Here is a 17,418-nt window from a genome sequence, read left to right as displayed (position 1 = left end):
TACACTGACAGAGAAGATTTATGCACCGGATTAGCAGTGCGTGAGCTGGTTATAATCTGTAAAAAGATCTTCATATTCATTCATACTTCCGGAGCAACTCAGCGCAGTTGAACACGCCGCCAAAACATACCGTAGATCCATCCTTGTCCTAGAAAAGCACCATGACCTAAGTACCTCATTGCGGTCACGTTGCGGGACGACGAGCCTCAGATTCTCGTATTGGCAGCGGGAGAAGACGATCAAAGCGTCCGTGAGAGTGAAAGGCTCGAAGTACCTGGAGCAATAGGCGTCATGAGCGCTTGAGCGGTAGAAGAGGCGACACGAAACAAACTGACAGTGTTATCATGACGCAGGTACACGTAAAGCCGACTAAGAACAAACTGAACATTCGTACCCTGGTAAGTGCCTTGATGCGGAAAATGGCGGTAGTAAGTATAGAATTCCACAGATTAATTCGAGTGATCAGCAGTCATGCCGCTTTCCAGGTAACTTTAAGGTGCTCTGAAGGGCATGTCGACGTGGCGGGGTGAGGTTCAAGTGAGGCAACAGAGTATCAGACGGCTATGCGGCCGGACCACTGACAGAGCCGTTCTGGGGCTGAGTGGAAGTTAAGACTACGAAATTGGTTCTACCAGTCGTTCACCAGTCGTCCACTCGTTGATGAATCACGACGTGTGGTGCAGTCCGAGATTCTTGCTTCCATTCCCGGTATTGAAGGCTGCAGTGCGAATGTGAAGACTGGGAACGTTTGGATATGATGAGTGCATTAGTGAACATAGCAAGAACGGGGAGAAAACATCCCTACCTATTGAGTGTAATAGAACTGAGGTCTGTCATATCGACGGTTCCCACTCAGATAAAGTCGAATTTGAGGCACCATATCCGACGTCTAAGCGGATACTGGCGCCAGTTCTTGCTGGACGAGAAGAATTGAAGTCAAAGTATGCGTCTGCAGAGTGCATCAAATTTCATACCCGGCTTGTGGTCTACGACATAATCGCTGGCAGAGAATATGGCAGCTAATGACATGATGACCAGGCATAAGCTCTGAATCGTAGCTGCTCAATGTGCCTCGAGCAAGACTGTTGTAGTCATGGCTACAGTCTGCCATCCCGTGCCTCATAGTCTCACAGGCGAATGTTACGGTGTCGTTGTCTTTCTCGAAGACAGAGAGTTTGCAGAGCGTAGAATCTGCGCCCCGCATGTTCCTCGGGCGGCATTCTCGTCAACTGGAAATTTCTGAAAATATTCTGCAGCAATCTATATGCTCAATAGAAGAGCTTCCGTTAGAATTGTGAGGGGCAAAAATACCCGGCTTAATGCAGCGCTGTCGAGAGAATGCCGTGTTGTGCAGAATCGTTCCGCAAATTTTCCAATGAGTAGTGAAGACGCACTCATAAGGAGCAGCCCGCAGATAAGGCCACAGCATTGGTGCACATACCGTCACTTCTCGGTTTTCTTGTCCATTGTTGTGTCGTGCTGCTAGAAACAAATGTCCGCGTCGACAAGAGAGACGTGGCCAAACGTCGTTCTTTCGGGCTCCGCCGAAAATGGAAGCACTCCGCTTCAATTGGCTCAGTTGGGCTCTCCAACATTTTCATGCATATTAATCAACTTGCACCGTGACTGTCACCATGCCTCCAGCAAAACCCGCTGCACCATCTCGAAAACGTAACAGGAAACGCAAGCGACGTGTAGCTTCGTCGTCTTCGTCGTCTGGCGACTCTTCCGACTCTTCCTCCTCCGGCGATGAAGCAAAAATTACCATAACGAAAACGGTCTCCTCCAAAAAGCCTGCGCCAACGCGACAATCATCGGAATCTGCATCCTCATCATCTTCCTCTTCAGAATCTGATGATTCGGATTCCGATGTCCCACCAATACCTCCCGCTGGACATGCGGCCCCTACCACTGCCACAGTTATCCCTACTCGCGTCGAGAGACGAAGATCACCATCGCCTACCCCACCTCCTGCACCCATACCTTCCTTTTTGCCTGGTTTAGGAGCTCCAAATGCGGCCGAGAATGAGCAGGTTTTGAAGGATAGATTCAGGAAGTTTTGGATGACTTCGGTGGCGGACGGATTCAGGGATGACTTGGAGCAGATACGGAAGGTGCGCTTGCCAAGCTCATGTCCCTCCGCAGGTCTACAGCGGAAACTGACTCCGTGGTGTTTTGCTATTAACAGGAGCCCAATATGACTTCGTCGAGACTGGGTCTGCTCATCGATTCGTTGGCTTCGGGGGCGGAAGTGTTCAGTTCCTCGTCACGGACAGGTAAAGATAGCGAGATGGACGTTGTACTTGATGGTCCCTAGGCCTGAGGTCTGTTATTTGTATCGATATGTTTGTTTTTATGCGTGCGTCTACTCTCTGGCTCGTGTGCTAGTCTTCGCTTGTAGTCTCTATGTCTCCATACAGGACACGCTGCACGTCGTCCGTTCAGCATTCGTGTCTGACCATAATACACCCGGGAAAGATTTCAATACCTCCTTACCCTTGGGCGATCGGAGGATCTTATTCGTTCCTCTAAGTGACTTCGGCATCAGGGCCAGTTTCTAAACCCCTTTTTCTATCGACTATGACTTTGCTTCTATACTGGGTCTGTCCTCTCCATGATTTCACAATAGCTTTAGCCATGCAGGCGGACCTCATGTAAACGTTCACGATGACTCGGATTAAGCGCCTGTGAACAGTGTATATATATGAACCACAAGCGCGTCAATCATTAATCAGCCCCTGACCCGCTTTGCAAAGTATCCTCCTCGCTGTGATCTGAACATACCGATGTCGAATACCGGCGCACCTCCTGTGGTGAGTTCTGCACATTCCATCTTCGTCTTGCTGTGGAAGCTGATACTTTCACCCGTCTAGATTATTGATGACGGCTCTGATACGTGCAAGGCTGGGTGTGAGTGTAAACCATGTCTTGCTTGTTTACTTGTCGCCGTATTCACAATGAATGTATCTTCGTCTAGTCGCTGGTAAAGTTGCTTGTTCTTTCGTATGGTCGCAATGGTGCTGAACAGTGGTGCATGTTAGGCGAAGACATTCCCCATGTTGTGATACCGTATGCCTCGAATCTCTCAATGCCGTGTCAACACAACACTTTCTGACCTGTCGATCTACTTAGCACCGTCGTGGGCGTCGTGTCTCGTAAGATGCAAGAACTCTCCCCTCCTGGGTACAAAACACATTACGCAGGGTAAGCCTGCGTCCCTCCGATGCCTCCCACATCGATTTTTACTGACCGTGTGCCTTCCCAGTGATACAGCCCTCGCCAAACGTGGATTCCTCAAGCTCCGCCACCCAATCCACCAAGGCGTCTTCTCCAACTATCCCACCGGCGCCGACACAATGCCATTCTTATGGCACCAAGTCTTCGACAAGCTCTCCATCCCGTCCGAGGAACGTCCCCTCCTGCTCACCGAGGCGCCCTACAACCCTAACGCCCGACGCGACCGCGAAAAGACGGCGGAGATCATGTTTGAGCAGTTTGGCGTCCCATCGCTGTATATCGCGAATCGAGCTGTATTAGCATTGTATGCGGCTGGAAAGAAAACGGGCGTTGTGGTGGATTCGGGTGCGGGGGTGACGAATGTGGTGGTTGTTGTGGATGAGGGGCGGGTGGTAGACTGTGAGGGTGTAACGAGGAGGCTGGAGGTTGCGGGGGATGAATTGACGGACTTTTTGGTTAGGGAGTTGATGGAACGTGGGATTTTGTTGACTACTAGGCAAGAGAGGATGGTGGCGAAGGCGATGAAGGAGAAGTTATGTTATGTTGCACTTGATTATGAGGGAGAGGTTGGGGAGGAAGGGATCGAGGCGTCGTATGAGCTTCCGGATGGAGAGGCTATTACTATTGGCAAGGAACGGTGAGCACAGTTAGAGTCTGTTACGAAGATGTTGATCTCATCCTTGATGCATAGAATACGGATACCTGAGGCGTTGTTTCGACCTTCTCTCGTTGGCCTTCCAGTGGAAGGCGTCCATGAAATGGTGTCAGTTTCAGTTCTATCGTCAGGTATTCATCTTCCTCCAAACCTTACTAATCATCAACATCCGCCCTAGCTATAACGCTATTCAGAGCTGTCATATCGAGCAGCGCTCTCACCTCAACAACAACAACAACATCGTTCTCTCCAGTGGTAGCATGTCCTTTCCTGGAATGGCCGAGCGCATGCGGGCAGAGCTCGAGTCTCTATCACTCTCCGCGCACAGTTCCGGGAACTTCGATGTCTCGATTGCGCCGCACGGAAGATTCGCAGCTTGGGTGGGAGGGTCAATTTTTGCCTCGACGAATACTTTTCGGGAGATGGGGTGCTCGAAGGGAAGGTTTGAAGAGGTTGGTGTTAGAGGAATATATTAGGATATGGTACGTTTTGATCTGTTTTTTTTTCTTCCGGTTCCCAAATTTACCAAAATTGTCGTTCAGGATTCTGCTATCAACTGATCTACACTCTGAGATGTTCCGATTCTATTACTACGAAAGAACGGGCCGTTCTGACTCGTGCGATTAGAGAGACTAGTGCGACAACCCGACACAGTGAACTCTGATAAAGAAATTGCTATTGAAGTATGCATCCATACGACCAAACACGTAGTAAGGTCGAGACATTGAAGTCTGACGCGGGAACGTTTGGACTGATAGAAGCCTGCAGGAAGGATTGAGGCAAGTGTGACATGTTAGAATGTGATTCAGACCCTCGAAGCTGTATAATTGACTCGCTCCACAAATAACCACAGAAATCTAAAGCAGGCAAGACATACCCCACAACACCTTCGTCCGCAAAACCTCCCGCCACAACACTCTCATGTTCAGCCTGGCTCGTATAAAGATGATCTGTCCCCTGCGCACGACCACCATCGATAAAGCGGCTCAGAAGCGGTGATAGCGGACTGGGAGACGAGGACGTTGCTGGTGACGCCTTCGAATTTACATAAAGGTCACGGACGGACGCCAGCATATCCATCCTAATTTTCTATGAATGTTGATTTTTTAGTGAATTCTGAAACCACCAATCGGCCAGACTCTTGATTGGTATGAGCTCAACGCATGGCCACTACTTCGTCAAGGTGAATTGAAGTACGTCAATATGTCTTTTTTCAGTTCCTCACGCACACGATTCTGATACTCAATGGGCCTATGCGGGTCCGGAGGGCCAAGATAACCCTCACATCCGCCATGGCCATCATCCGTGCACGGTCTTTCCGCCTGAAGACATTCCCATGCGTTGCAGTTGTGGGTTTTTTTTACTGATAGTGATGAAATCACAGGTCAAGAGAGGTCCCAAACGTGATCCTGTGATGTCAATCCTACGAACGTGTCGTCAGTACGCATCGTGCACGAACAGCAAAGACACTCTGTGCTGATATCCCTCATTTTCTCCTCCGTTACTAACTTTATATCCTTTTGATGGGTAAAAGCCGTGTAAATAATGCTAGGATCTACGAATCGACAGCGATAACAGGGCGTCTGGCTTCGATGAGTGGTTATTTATCAGCGAGAACCTGATGAATCTGGCAAGATATTCGCATATATGAGGTATGTGTAGGTCTATGTGGCTCAATTTTTACCCAGAGAGAAAATTTATAGTACGCATATATTCCGTTGTAAGTCAGTCTGCTAGAAGGCTCGAAACAATACTGCCGGCTGACTTCGTCGTAGCCATCGAGCGACACGATCAAAGCACTCCGCGTATGTATCGGTATTCGTTCCGGATCCGCGACAGCCCCATGAGTTCTTTCGCTGGTTCAAAACATCCAAGTACATCGGCTACTACTTAAATATGAAGGGTACCCCATGACATGGTCCTCATCTCGTTCGTCACTCCGCGTAGCGTCCTTTCTCAAGCTAAAGATCTGACCGAGGGGATACAGCAAGATTTCCCTGGGACGGTGGACAATACCTGAGGAACTTCCCTAAATTACGTTCCAGCGGTTTGCAGAATCGTAGTCGCACCCAGATTTCTCGCGGAGAAGCCTGTGCTCCACTCGGAGTTGTCTCCGGCCATTCCGACGGGCCACTCTACACGGGGCCACAGTGCTCGTCCTCGAGCCAGCCTCGATGCGCCACTTAAATATTGGGTTTTAGGACTGTGAGTGTGTCAACAACACACTAGAATCACTTGTACAATTTTTGAGATGGAGATATCTCGAAACATTGCTTTACAGTGGAGGGTGGCCCGCCGCCAGAGGACGGTGGTCGTGGCGCTCACAACCTGTTATGGGAGTCGGTTGCGTCAGAAGAAGCCGCAAGCCCCATCGCAGAAAAAAGCGACTGCGACTACGATTCTGCAAATTGCTGTCAACGCTACGCTTCTTATGATGAGCTGCAGGCTCAATATTCAAGCGGCACTTGATCATCTGGCAGCCGTTGATATCCATCATCTCGTGCTCTCTGAAACAATCAGGCATATGCACGGTAGGCGTTCTTCAGGTGTTTGTTCTCGCTTCTGATGTCTTTGTTTATGTAGAAGCAATTCCCATAGTCCTCTCACAGGGTATGACTATTGAAAATGACTTCCTCGGTGCTTTCGCTCAGGCCTCTAACACCACGCTTATAATTGATATGGGGCATGCCCCAAGGCTGTTATCTCTGCCACTTCACAAGTTCGTTTCGTGTATTCTCGTCTGGCATCTCTGCAGAGCTTTTTATTTGGAGGATCCCCCATATGCATCTGTTGATCAGCTGGTCTCTCCTTTGTACCTAAACCATCGACCTGACCTGAGTTCCGGCGATTAGATTGATGAACGGTCTATCTAGTTCCCACCTATTGAGTCCCAATATCGGTGCTTCTTTTGGCTGTTCAGCTTTCTTGATTGTTCGCTGCTCAGCAAACGAGTCCACTCCCTAGCTTGTCCCCGGCTTTATTAAGCACATAAGGACTCCAGCAATGTTCTTCCGCATTGTTGAAAAAATGACAAGATTCGATTATAGGATGATGGCGTTCCTTACACTCCCCTTTCCTCCGCGTTTCCGTATTCTATCGAAGCGGCGATAGACAGACCACCTCTATGTCGAGATGATTCATCCGAGAGAAGCTAAAAGAGGATATTCTCGTCCCTTGAAAGATGCCATCAGTATCTTTTTCCCAACTACGACCCTTAGCATACATTAACTGTGCCGGCCACTGCCCATCCCTCAGCCTGGATCCTTCTCCGAGTCGGAGCACCATGAAACCCCCTACTCTCACCGCGATCGTCCTACTAGTGACCGCACAAACATGGTACCATCACCTTATACCCGGCGTCCTCGCTAGTCTCGTGAATCACACTATAGATGACGAGACTGGCGATGAAGTCACCGGTACTTTGCCCCAGTATACCCCCGCCTCGTATTGGAACCAAGGCTCCACCTGCACAACAGCATGCGCGGCTCATCCAAACGCATCTTTCGCTCACGGCGGGACCTGGCATGACACAGAGCACATCCCTCCCGATCCCAACCAACCTCGTGTAGACCTATTCTTTAGTGGTGCGTATGTCCCTTTCTTTTACACCTGTTCTTCTGACCAAATGGGTTCTTAAAGGTGTCGCCATCTACGCCTACTGTATCCTGGGAAATACGATTGGCCCTTTGGACGCCCCACCAATGAATGTGTCTATCTCCCTGGACCAAGATTATGTCGGTGAATTCGTCTACACGCCTACCACAAGCACCGACTTCATCTACAATTTCCCCATCTACGCCAACGACACTCTATCGAACGGGCAACATACATTGTCCCTGAGCGCTGTTGGAACAACAAACGCGTCACTTGTTCTTTTCGATTATGCCATCTACACGTACGTGTCCTCGTGTCCTTTCTTAATCTCTATTGACGATATTTCGTTACGTGGGGTATACAGAGTCGACACCGACCCCACAAGCAGTTCAGCCTCTTCCGCCACTGCTACCAGTACCTCCCCACCACCGTCCCAAGAGCACTCTCATGTTGGCGCAATCGTAGGCGGCACTATCGGAGGTCTAGTCGGAGCCATAGTGCTCCTACTCGCACTCCTCTTTATTCTGCGTCGCCGCAGACGCATATCGGCTGGCGACGCGGTCCCCTTCACTGGTAGCGATCCCTCTCTCAGAGTTGAACCGTTCATCTCGACGGCATTCACTGCAGACAATACCAACATCGTCGGCGAGACCAAGGGCCAACCACAGTCCTTCAACTCCTCGGCTCGCATCGAAGCCCAACAGCCCGTTCTACCTAATCTCACCACGCAACCGAGCATGAGATCGTTAGGCACGACCACCAACTCAGCCACCGAGCTTGTATCCCCCCAAACGACACCTGGACCTCTCAGACTCCATCTTCACGGCTCGGAGTCCAGCGGCTCCTCACCTTCCCCTACCTCGTCTGGTCGCGGCGGGAGATCGAGGTCGGGCGTAAGCGACGGAGAGGGCAGACATCTCCATGATCAGATCATGATGCTTCGGGACGAGATTGGGCAGTTGCAAGTGTTGCAGGGGGTTGGCCCGCCGAGCTATACTACCGGGGAAGCTAGGGATGTCTGAGTTGGTAACGGGTAATAGCAAAAGAAGAAGTCATGCAATCGTCGGAGATGTATTGGGATGCTTCCCTCTGTAGTCACTTACTTAGCGACCCTACATGCAAACCACTTGGTGCGTTCCGTTCAATTGAGTCTGAACGTCAGGATTGCCGAGATTTCACAGACACAACTGGTACTGCTCTCTCGTCCTCGTAAACAACATCTCTGAGTCTACGTGATATCGCCTCGCGTTCAACTCAGAATCCACAAAAAATCAAGACTTGCAGACAGTACACACCATGTATACACCATCAGGAAACCACTCCCGTCCTAAGACCTCCTAATGTGGGGTAGTAAACGAGGGCGCGTTAGCCCTAAACGGCTTTAGCCATCAGAAGTTTTGTACCCTCCGAATGGGCTGCTAATCAGGAGGGAACGAGCCTAATCTGGGCTAAATCCCGCGACTTGGCGTACAGCGCAGTGCAGAGGAAAGCTCGAGCGAGGTTCGTGAGTAGATATGGCGGAGGTCAATGGGAAAGGCGTGGTCCCACAAGGTGGTTCACGGGTTGAATGAAATATAGGTGAGTGAGATTTTAGGTTTATTTCTGAGATGTCCTTGCTTTGAGTTCAAACGCCGCGGAGAGTCGTGACACTGCCTACGAGTCGACAAGATAAAACTGGGTAGGCTTTCGTTTGATAGACGGTTTATAAGTCAACATATTGAACACCGACAGAGCAATTGCTATTGAAGCATGCGTCCATAGCACCAAAAGCGTAGCAAGGTCGAGAGATTGAAGTCTGAGGCGAGGCAGTAAAGTTTGGATCAATAGAAGCCTGCAGGAAGGATTGAGGCAAGTGTGCCATGTTAGAATGCGATTCAGACACTCGAAGTCGTGTAATTAACTCACTCCGCAAATGACCACAGAAATATCAAGCAGGCAAGACATACCCCACAACACCTTCGTCCGCAAAACCACCCGCCACAACACTCTCATACTCCGCCTGGCTCGTCGTATAAAAATGATCCGTCCCCTGCGCATCGTACGTCCTAAAAAGCGGTATACTCCCGCACACCTGACTCGGATATATCCACCCAGGCACCCCTTCAAAAGTATACCCATTACTACCGACCGCGGTACTGAGCTCCGCTGCAGAGGTGGTATAGAAATGGTCTGTCGCGCTACCACTATAGAGGCGATACAGCGGCTCAGAAGCGGTGATGGTGGACTGGGAGACGAGGACGTTGCCGGTGACGCCTTCGAAGGTGTATCCGAGGCTGGAGACGGCGGTGTTCAGCTCTGAAGCAGATGTGGTGTAGAAGTGGTCTATCGCCGAGGCCGAATACGCTCGGTAGAGAGGAGTGAATGAGGAGCTGGGTTCGCAGGTCTCGGCCGCCTGCAGGAATCCCAAAAGAAAGCTTTCTAGTTAGATATCTGACTGAGCAGAGCAGGTCAAATATACATACCTCACTGGCACGAACCGCTAGGATAGTGGTCGCGATGACCTGGGAGAAAAATGCTGCGATAACAACAAGAGCGAAGAAAGTGTTCATCTTGGAGTAATGATCGCTCTGGCAATGCTGCTTGTTGGAGACCTGGGAGACAAGGGACGGAAAAGTCTGTGAGCATTTATACTAACAACTAGGTATTGTGATCTGAGTTGCCCACCGTAAATCCGGAAGGTGAAGCTTAAAGTCAATTTAAGGAAAAGGGTGTCCCTAATTAGATTTGCCTCCTAACATCCACGCAGATCATCCGAGCCAACGACTGCTGACTCTGTAAGTGAAGTCTCTTCAGTAGAATGGAACCTTGAAACAGGATCTTCTCGCGATTGTCATGGATCTTGACAATCATAGTCGTCATCTTCCACATTGCTTTTTGCGACTTGTTCCTGGAAGTAACTGAACCTGAATTGGACGATAGACAACAGCCATAGCCCATTCAACAGCAACGAGTGCATTTTGCCATCGCTTCAGGGGAAAGAAGTAAGAGTATCCGAAAGGATCAATGAAAAACCTTTACTCTCTTTTAAGTATACTGCAGCGATTTATGTAAGCAGCCGTGCCAAATATAAAACTCAGCGGGCGTATATTCCGGTGCCTGCGATCACCGGAGGATGACCAACCCACACTGAATGCATTGACCCCTCTCAAGAAACCGTGCTCACACCAGAGCGGCGACAAGACGAAGATGCGTATAGAGAACGGCTTTTAGGTGTCATGCCTTCGGAGAAGGATTCGCCAAGACAACTATGAAACGCGGATTAGGTCTGATATGAGCTGCACAAAGTTAGACGGTAGACGTCATGCAGGTTCAGATTGGGTGAGTACGCGCAGGCAACATCATGCAGAAAGATCAGAACGATCTTTTAGTTGACTCAGCGCGGATAAACGACCGTGCCAACGTCAGTAGAGCGGCTGGAGGTGGTGAGGAGGAGGTTTTGCATGGGAGATGCTGCGTTTTTCTCATCGGCAGAGCGTTTGGGTATGCAACATTCATGGAATACGATCAGTAACTTTGGTAGGTGGGATTCCTCAAGAGAAGTCATAAAATACAGATGTATAAGCGTACTTGAGTGTTCATTTGTTGAAAGACATACCTTCGTACTGTCAAATATCTGCCCATCCGGGTAAATCAGGCTATGATTCTGCACAGATGGATCCTGACTTACTAGGGCTGCCCACGACTCAATGAAGGAAAGGACATGATGGAGATCAGCGTTGACCGATATCGATAATGATATTGACGGAGTACTCACATATGGATGCCAATATTTCTACAAACGCAGTCCATCTCTATTCCAGCATACTCTTCACCGTATAAACTTGCGTTCTCCAATAATACCTAGTGGCACGTGAATGGATTGGCCAGAGGGACCAACCAACAAAGATGGGCCACATCATCGGAGTTCGAAAAGAGTAGTATCTACGAAAGAAGCGCCTGCACCGCCACGCAGCAACAGCCCATCTTCGTCCTCATCCGCGCCTGGCACGCATCCGTTCCTTCCTTTATTTCATTTCATTTCGTTTCTCGTTTCCGTCGTATACGTAGTACGTACCGGACCCTATACGCGACATGGACAGGCGCAATCCGCGTCGTCAGGATACGTTTGACCTCCGCGACCAGATCGTCACGGACGACCACCACCAACACCCCCAACCGCATCAACAGCAGCAGATGGCGTCCTCAGGTACAGGGGACAACTACCCCTCCGACGAGGAACACTCCGTGCTCGAAGACGACTCCGAAGAAGGCGAGCACGAAGAGTACCTCGACGATGACGACCGTTCCTCCTCGCTCTCCATCCCCAACGAGTCCATCGACTTTGACTTGGTCTATTCGTTGCATAGCTTTGCGGCGACGGTCGAGGGCCAGGCGAGTGTGGTCAAGGGAGACAGTTTGGTGCTGATGGATGATTCGAATAGTTACTGGTGGTTGGTGAGAGTGTTGAAGACGCAGGAGATTGGGTATATACCGGCGGAGAATATCGAGACGCCGTTTGAGAGGTTGGCGAGGTTGAATAAGCATCGGAATGTTGATGTGAGTTTGTTTCTTCGTGTTTGTTGTGGATTTTTGTTTCGTGGAGGCTGGTGTGGGGTTGCGTTGCGTGATTATCCGCTTGGGCTTGAGCTCGACTTGTGCGCTCTTGATGCCTTCCAGCGAGGCGTGTGCATGCAGTGGCCAGAGACAGTTCCTCGATACCAGGTGTTGTCACATCGAGCGATACCGTTAGTCTAGTCGACGCTGCTATGCTTAGAGTATACGGTATATATCCTCGGAATAACGTCTCGCCTTTCTTCGTATGCTCTTACATTAATCAATGGTCTTGCCCGAGGCTGAGGGCGACGATCAAACAAAAGCTCTCTTACTGCTGCCTGCAGCATTGGATAATATTCTTCGCATATTTTTCAATCTCCTCATTGCCTCAATTACCATCTCATCCGTCGTGTGCCTCCATACTAACCAACACCAACACCATCCCACCATTCCACCACCTCCCCCCTCTGCTCTCCATTCCATTCTCCACGTTCACAAACACACAGCTCGCCTCCGCAACCCAAGCAGAGATGCAAAACGGCCTACAAGAATCCCGCGACCATTTCCGAAACAACATGTCCTCCCGCCAAGGCTCGAACCGTCAATCGCCCTCTCCTATCCCTCCCTCTGGCCCCCACGCTCGCTTCGCCCCAGGACAATCTCACTCCAACTCACAAGGCCAACTCCAATCCCATTCGCCAGCAGGCAAACCCCGCCGCTCAGTCATCTTCACCCCCTCCCTCTCTGTACACCGCTACCCCCCCGCTGTCTGGGGCTCCGCCGAGGACATGCTCGCGTCTGACGGCGAAGGCGAGGGCGAAGAGTGGGAGTGGGACGACGAGGCGTATGAGGACGAGGATCCGAGTTTGGTCGAGGATTATGGGTATGGGTATGGTAGAACGGGGGCGGGGACGGGGTTGGGGGAGGGAGTGGTGGGGAAGGAGATGGGGGAGGAGATGTTGATGAGCGGGGGAATGGGTGGAATGGGTGGAATGGGAGGGGGGATGGGGCCAAATGCGATGGAGCCGGACGATGGGATGAGTTGGGAGGATGGAGCGGCGGAGGAGCAGAGGGCTTTAGAGGAGCAGAGGCGGGAACGAGAAAGAGAGGCGGAGGTGGGGAGGATGAGGGCGGTGCAGCGGCAACAGGCGGAAGAGGCTCAGCTTCGTCAACAACAACAACAGCAGCAGCAGCAGCAGATGCTAGCCCAGCAGGAACAGCAGCAACAACAACACCAGAGGGAACAAGACGAAAAAGCGCGTCTCGCAGCCGTCAACGCAGCCGTTGCCGCCGCTGCAGGCCAGTCGGGCTCGGGAGGGTCCTTCTCCCTACGCAAATCCCCCTCCCGCGAACGAGTGGATTCGAACTCCCGCGACCGCGTCGACTCCACTTCCGCGTCCGCCTCTTCGCACTCGATATCGCCGAACGGAAGACCACCGCTCGATCCGGCAGAGGTTACGGACACGCGGAAGGTCAGCGTGACGCCGAATATCGCTCGGGAGGATGCGATTGTGACTGAGCCGAGGAACGTGAGCCCCAAATCGAATGGTGCCAACGCCAATGCCAACGCCAATGGGGGTGCAAATGGGGGACCGATGCTGCCGAGTGTGGTTATGCAGAAGCAGGAGGAGGACAGGAAGAGGACGAGGGAGGAGATCGAGGCGTTGGAGGTCGAGGCGCGTAAGAGGGCCAAGGCGAACGTCGGGCAGGGACCCGTGTCGTCTGCGTCACTCGCGAAATCCCAGGCTCAATCCCAGGCCGCCAGTGCTGGAGGGAAACTGAGAAAGTCGGCGCCGGAATCGGGAGACGAGGACGGATCGAAGAAGGAGGATAAGAAGGGCCGTGGGGGTTTGTTCGGTGGATTGTTTGGGCGGAAGAAGGACAAGGACAAGAATAAGGAGAAGTCGGTGTCGTCCTCCAGCGCGGAGACGGGCTTGATGGATATTGGGCGTAGCTCAGAGGAGTCGGGACGGTCGGGTAGTATGCAGCACGGGCAGAATTCGGATAGCTCGCCGACGACGAACATGGCGCGACAGCAGCAGCAGCAACAGATGCAGATGCAGATACAGGCGAGGTCGTCGCCGGGGACGCCTCCTCAAGCAGGACAGGACCAGGCGGCACGGTCGATGCAGCAGAGCCCGGTCAGCCAGCATGCGGTCTCGCTCAGACAGCGGGATCAACAGCAGCAGGCGCTATACCAGCAGTACCTCAACCGCTCGCCATCGTCCCCGCCCGAGGCCCAGCCCTCCTTCGGGCTCCAGTCCGCCCCCGTTGTCCAGAGCTCGATGTCTTTCGGAAGCATGAGCTCATCCAACACCGGACTCACCGTCCCGTCCGAGGGCAGGCGTCCCCGGCCTGGCTCGCTCGTCCTCCAGAACGCGATGGAGGGCCAGGGCGTCGGTGTCCCCGAGCTGAGCGTCATCCGCGTGTTCGCGGGGAAGAAACTGCAGACGGAGGCGACGTTCAAGACCGTGCTTCTCAACAGCTCGACGACCTCCGCCGACCTCGTCCGGCAGGCGATTCAGCGCTTCAGGCTGCCCGCGGGCGAGGACGCGAACGACTATTATCTGACGGTGAAGCAACTCGAGGGCTCGTCGGCCGTGCTGAAGGACGAGGAGCAGCCGCTGCAGGTGTTTGAGACGCTCGTCGAGGCCGCGCTCGAGCTACCGAAAGTGAAGAGGAGCAGTGTGGGGAGTATTAGCTCGATCGCGAGTAATTTGTCGATGCATCCGGCGATCAAGAAGTTGCCCATGAACGATTTCACGGACGATTCGGCGGTCAAGTTTTATCTGAACAGGAGGGGGGCGGACGATAGTATGGGCACGGAGGACGGCGAGGACACGCTCATGGCGCAGACACTCGACGGCGACAACGAGGACGGTTTGTCGCCGAAGGGACAGTATCTCAATTTACCTGGAAATGGGAACGTGAGTGGCGTCCCGCCCGAGAGGTTCATGTCGCCTTCGTCGAGGTTCGCGCTGAAGCTGGTCATATACCCCGAAGACCTCCCGGACGATATGGTCTTCGACCCGCTTACGGAGGCCATCGTGTTCAAGAATACGCTGCGCGAGCGGGGAGGGAGCGCGGGCGCTTCGTCTTCGAGCGGGATTAATCAGGCGTATAGAAGGAAGGTGTTCGTGTTCCCGAAGAATATCACGGTCGCGGAGGTCATTGAGATTGGGCTGGATAGGTTTGGGATCGTGGAGGGTGTGGTGGATGGGGGGGATGAGGTTGAGGATAAGCTGTCGAAGAGGAGGAGTTCGCAGAGGGTGAGGTATGCGTTGAATATCAATGTCGATGGCAGAGGTTTGTTTCTCCCTTTGGTCTATTTGAGTGCAGTCTGCTAACAAGAAACTGCAGAAGAAGACAGAGAGCTTTCGCCTTCGAGCCGCGTCATTGATGCGTACCCTCGAGCTCCGACTTATCGTGCAGTGGACAAGCGCTTCAGCGACACTAAACGGCGTTCGATCGACTCTGCTCAACTCCTGGGCTCCCCTGAAGATGTTCCAGCGGACGACCCGACGTTTATCCTCCGCCGTGCGACGACCTATCGTGCCTCATCTTCAAGACACAGGCTTAGCGCTCCTCTCGACGAGATCGCGCTGCAGAAGATGCACATGCAGCGCGACTCGACGTCTTCGAGTATCGCTTCGGACGCGACGGCGGAGGAACCGAAGCAGCAGCGGCATTTGTCCAAGCAGGAGCTCATCGCTGCTCAGCGCGCTGCCACGCGGGCGAATCAACGAGCGATACTGTCCGCACAGACGAATTCGCTGCGTGGAGTAGACGTTCTGCTCCCAGGGAACGCTGGTCTCATCCGTAGTTCGCGCTATGAGACCGAAGACAGGATGCGATACTCGTACGTCGAACCGGACGGTGAGACGTTCGATATCAGCCAGATCGTCGAGGAGGAGTGGCAGAACATGGGAGGACAGGAGAAAGAGCCCGCGGGCCGGAGCGATCTCCTCGAGGGCGTTTTGTCGCGCAATAAGGAGGGTTTCAGCGAGAACCTCGATAGGTTCTTGAGCAAGATCAAGGGCGCGAGGGAGGCTGGCGTTCCTCCTCCTGGTTCGGCCGCGTCTACGGACAGCGCATACACTAATTCCGACGACGACGAACAAGCTCCAGGCCAGACGACGCCTCGTTCGACTACACCGACTGGTCCTGGTTCGATGTCACACGAGTCGAGCATGATGTCGGATACGCCGCGAGTCACGTCTCCGATCTCCGACTCTGGCTTGTCGAGGAATACGACGCCTACGAACCATGATCCCAGGCGTGCGAGGTCCGCCACGCCCAATTCAACAACGTCCACCGTACGCGGTGGAATGCCGCATGGTCGCGCGCCCTCTTTCACCTCCGTCGTCTCCGACATGTCGGGCTACCGCACCGCTATCGGCTCTCCCATGCCTTCCTCCCAGCCCTTACCCACCCGGTCGACCTCGACTCCGAAGCCGCACAGACCGCGTCCAGTGATCCCGAAGGACGACTTTGGGGTGTCGAATATGATGGCGATCATTGAGTATGCGGGCACGAGGGGACGGGCGGAGCCGTTGCCGGCTATGGACCCGGTGGATGAGCTGTTGTTTGGGAGGGAGTTTGATTTGGGGACGTTGCATCCGGACGTGAGGGAGATCTATGGGGAGACATTCAGAGGGTTGGAGGAGATGGATAAGGTGGGTCTCCACTTTTTTCTAAATCTTTTGCCGGACTGCTGATGGAGATTTACGCTTGCAGGCTTTGGACGATCTTTTGACTGACGCGATTCGGGCGTGAATGAACGCTCCTTTTTTGCATTTTTCCCCTTTCTCTTTTCGGTTTTCGCTTTCTGCTTTTTTGTTTGAACCAGATACCAACTTGCTTGCTCTGTAACTTATTCGTCTGCATTTATTGTCTTCTTCATCACGGATTTCTCCACAGTTCATGAATGGAATTCTCCGATTCACCCTGCCCTTCAGTTCTGCGCCTCCAGCCCGAACGAACAATCCTCGGGAATTCGAACACGCCCCAGGACTCGCACTCACGATATGCTGGTGAGTGAGCATGCTCACTTAGCGAATATCTTTACACTGATTCATCATCTATGTCCAGAATTGAACTGCCACTAGAAGGTACGTCGTAAATATATCACAGAGAGCCGACATATCCCCTCATTTGGGTGAAGTACCTTCCGCTTTTCCGACATGGTACTATGTGCCGGCGGACATGCATATTCTATGGCATCGGAAAAGCGTACTCGCTTTTCAAGCTCGCCTTGTCCTACGTTTGCTTTGTTAGCATGGGACATCGGGAAACCCGTTTTGAGAACGCATCTGCATCTTGACTCTCGGCATCACCCTCGTAGGGATTGTGACTCGGTGTGAGATGATTTTCCTCCGATGTTCACAGGCATTGGAATG

General features: G+C 52.4%; 5 protein-coding genes across 5 annotated transcripts; 4 read left to right on the top strand and 1 right to left on the bottom strand.

Annotated features, from left to right (window-relative positions):
* Window positions 1-1,634: 1,634 nt before the first annotated feature.
* STEHIDRAFT_169342 (uncharacterized protein) lies at window positions 1,635-2,483 on the top strand (the record flags this gene model as incomplete). Its single annotated transcript, XM_007305395.1, has 2 exons — window positions 1,635-2,114; window positions 2,189-2,483. 2 exons carry the CDS (start codon window positions 1,635-1,637, stop codon window positions 2,315-2,317), a joined length of 609 nt encoding a protein of 202 aa, XP_007305457.1. The 3' UTR covers window positions 2,318-2,483.
* A 274-nt stretch (window positions 2,484-2,757) lies between these two features.
* STEHIDRAFT_98933 (Actin/actin-like protein) lies at window positions 2,758-4,503 on the top strand. The gene is made up of 9 exons (XM_007305394.1): window positions 2,758-2,813; window positions 2,874-2,910; window positions 2,978-2,983; window positions 3,042-3,069; window positions 3,133-3,204; window positions 3,266-3,874; window positions 3,929-4,000; window positions 4,071-4,374; window positions 4,435-4,503. The coding sequence occupies exons 1-8, from the start codon at window positions 2,787-2,789 to the stop codon at window positions 4,366-4,368; spliced, it is 1,149 nt and encodes a 382-aa protein (XP_007305456.1). The 5' UTR covers window positions 2,758-2,786; the 3' UTR covers window positions 4,369-4,374; window positions 4,435-4,503.
* Window positions 4,504-7,175: 2,672 nt separating this feature from the next.
* STEHIDRAFT_158022 (uncharacterized protein) lies at window positions 7,176-8,508 on the top strand (the record flags this gene model as incomplete). Its single annotated transcript, XM_007305393.1, has 3 exons — window positions 7,176-7,476; window positions 7,532-7,787; window positions 7,851-8,508. 3 exons carry the CDS (start codon window positions 7,176-7,178, stop codon window positions 8,506-8,508), a joined length of 1,215 nt encoding a protein of 404 aa, XP_007305455.1.
* A 670-nt stretch (window positions 8,509-9,178) lies between these two features.
* On the bottom strand, window positions 9,179-10,035 carry STEHIDRAFT_169340 (uncharacterized protein; the record flags this gene model as incomplete). Its single annotated transcript, XM_007305392.1, has 3 exons — window positions 9,179-9,317; window positions 9,392-9,878; window positions 9,949-10,035. The coding sequence occupies 2 exons, from the start codon at window positions 10,033-10,035 to the stop codon at window positions 9,414-9,416; spliced, it is 552 nt and encodes a 183-aa protein (XP_007305454.1). The 3' UTR covers window positions 9,179-9,317; window positions 9,392-9,413.
* Window positions 10,036-11,469: 1,434 nt separating this feature from the next.
* Window positions 11,470-16,970, top strand: STEHIDRAFT_80772 (uncharacterized protein). Its single transcript, XM_007305215.1, has 4 exons — window positions 11,470-12,022; window positions 12,526-15,325; window positions 15,380-16,695; window positions 16,757-16,970. The coding sequence occupies exons 1-4, from the start codon at window positions 11,558-11,560 to the stop codon at window positions 16,793-16,795; spliced, it is 4,620 nt and encodes a 1,539-aa protein (XP_007305277.1). The 5' UTR covers window positions 11,470-11,557; the 3' UTR covers window positions 16,796-16,970.
* Window positions 16,971-17,418: the final 448 nt, after the last annotated feature.

This window comes from Stereum hirsutum, assembly GCF_000264905.1.
Source record: "Stereum hirsutum FP-91666 SS1 unplaced genomic scaffold STEHIscaffold_9, whole genome shotgun sequence".
NCBI lineage: Eukaryota > Fungi > Basidiomycota > Agaricomycetes > Russulales > Stereaceae > Stereum > Stereum hirsutum.
Note: the sequence above shows the minus strand (reverse complement) of the source record. Positions and strands in the feature narration are given on the sequence as shown.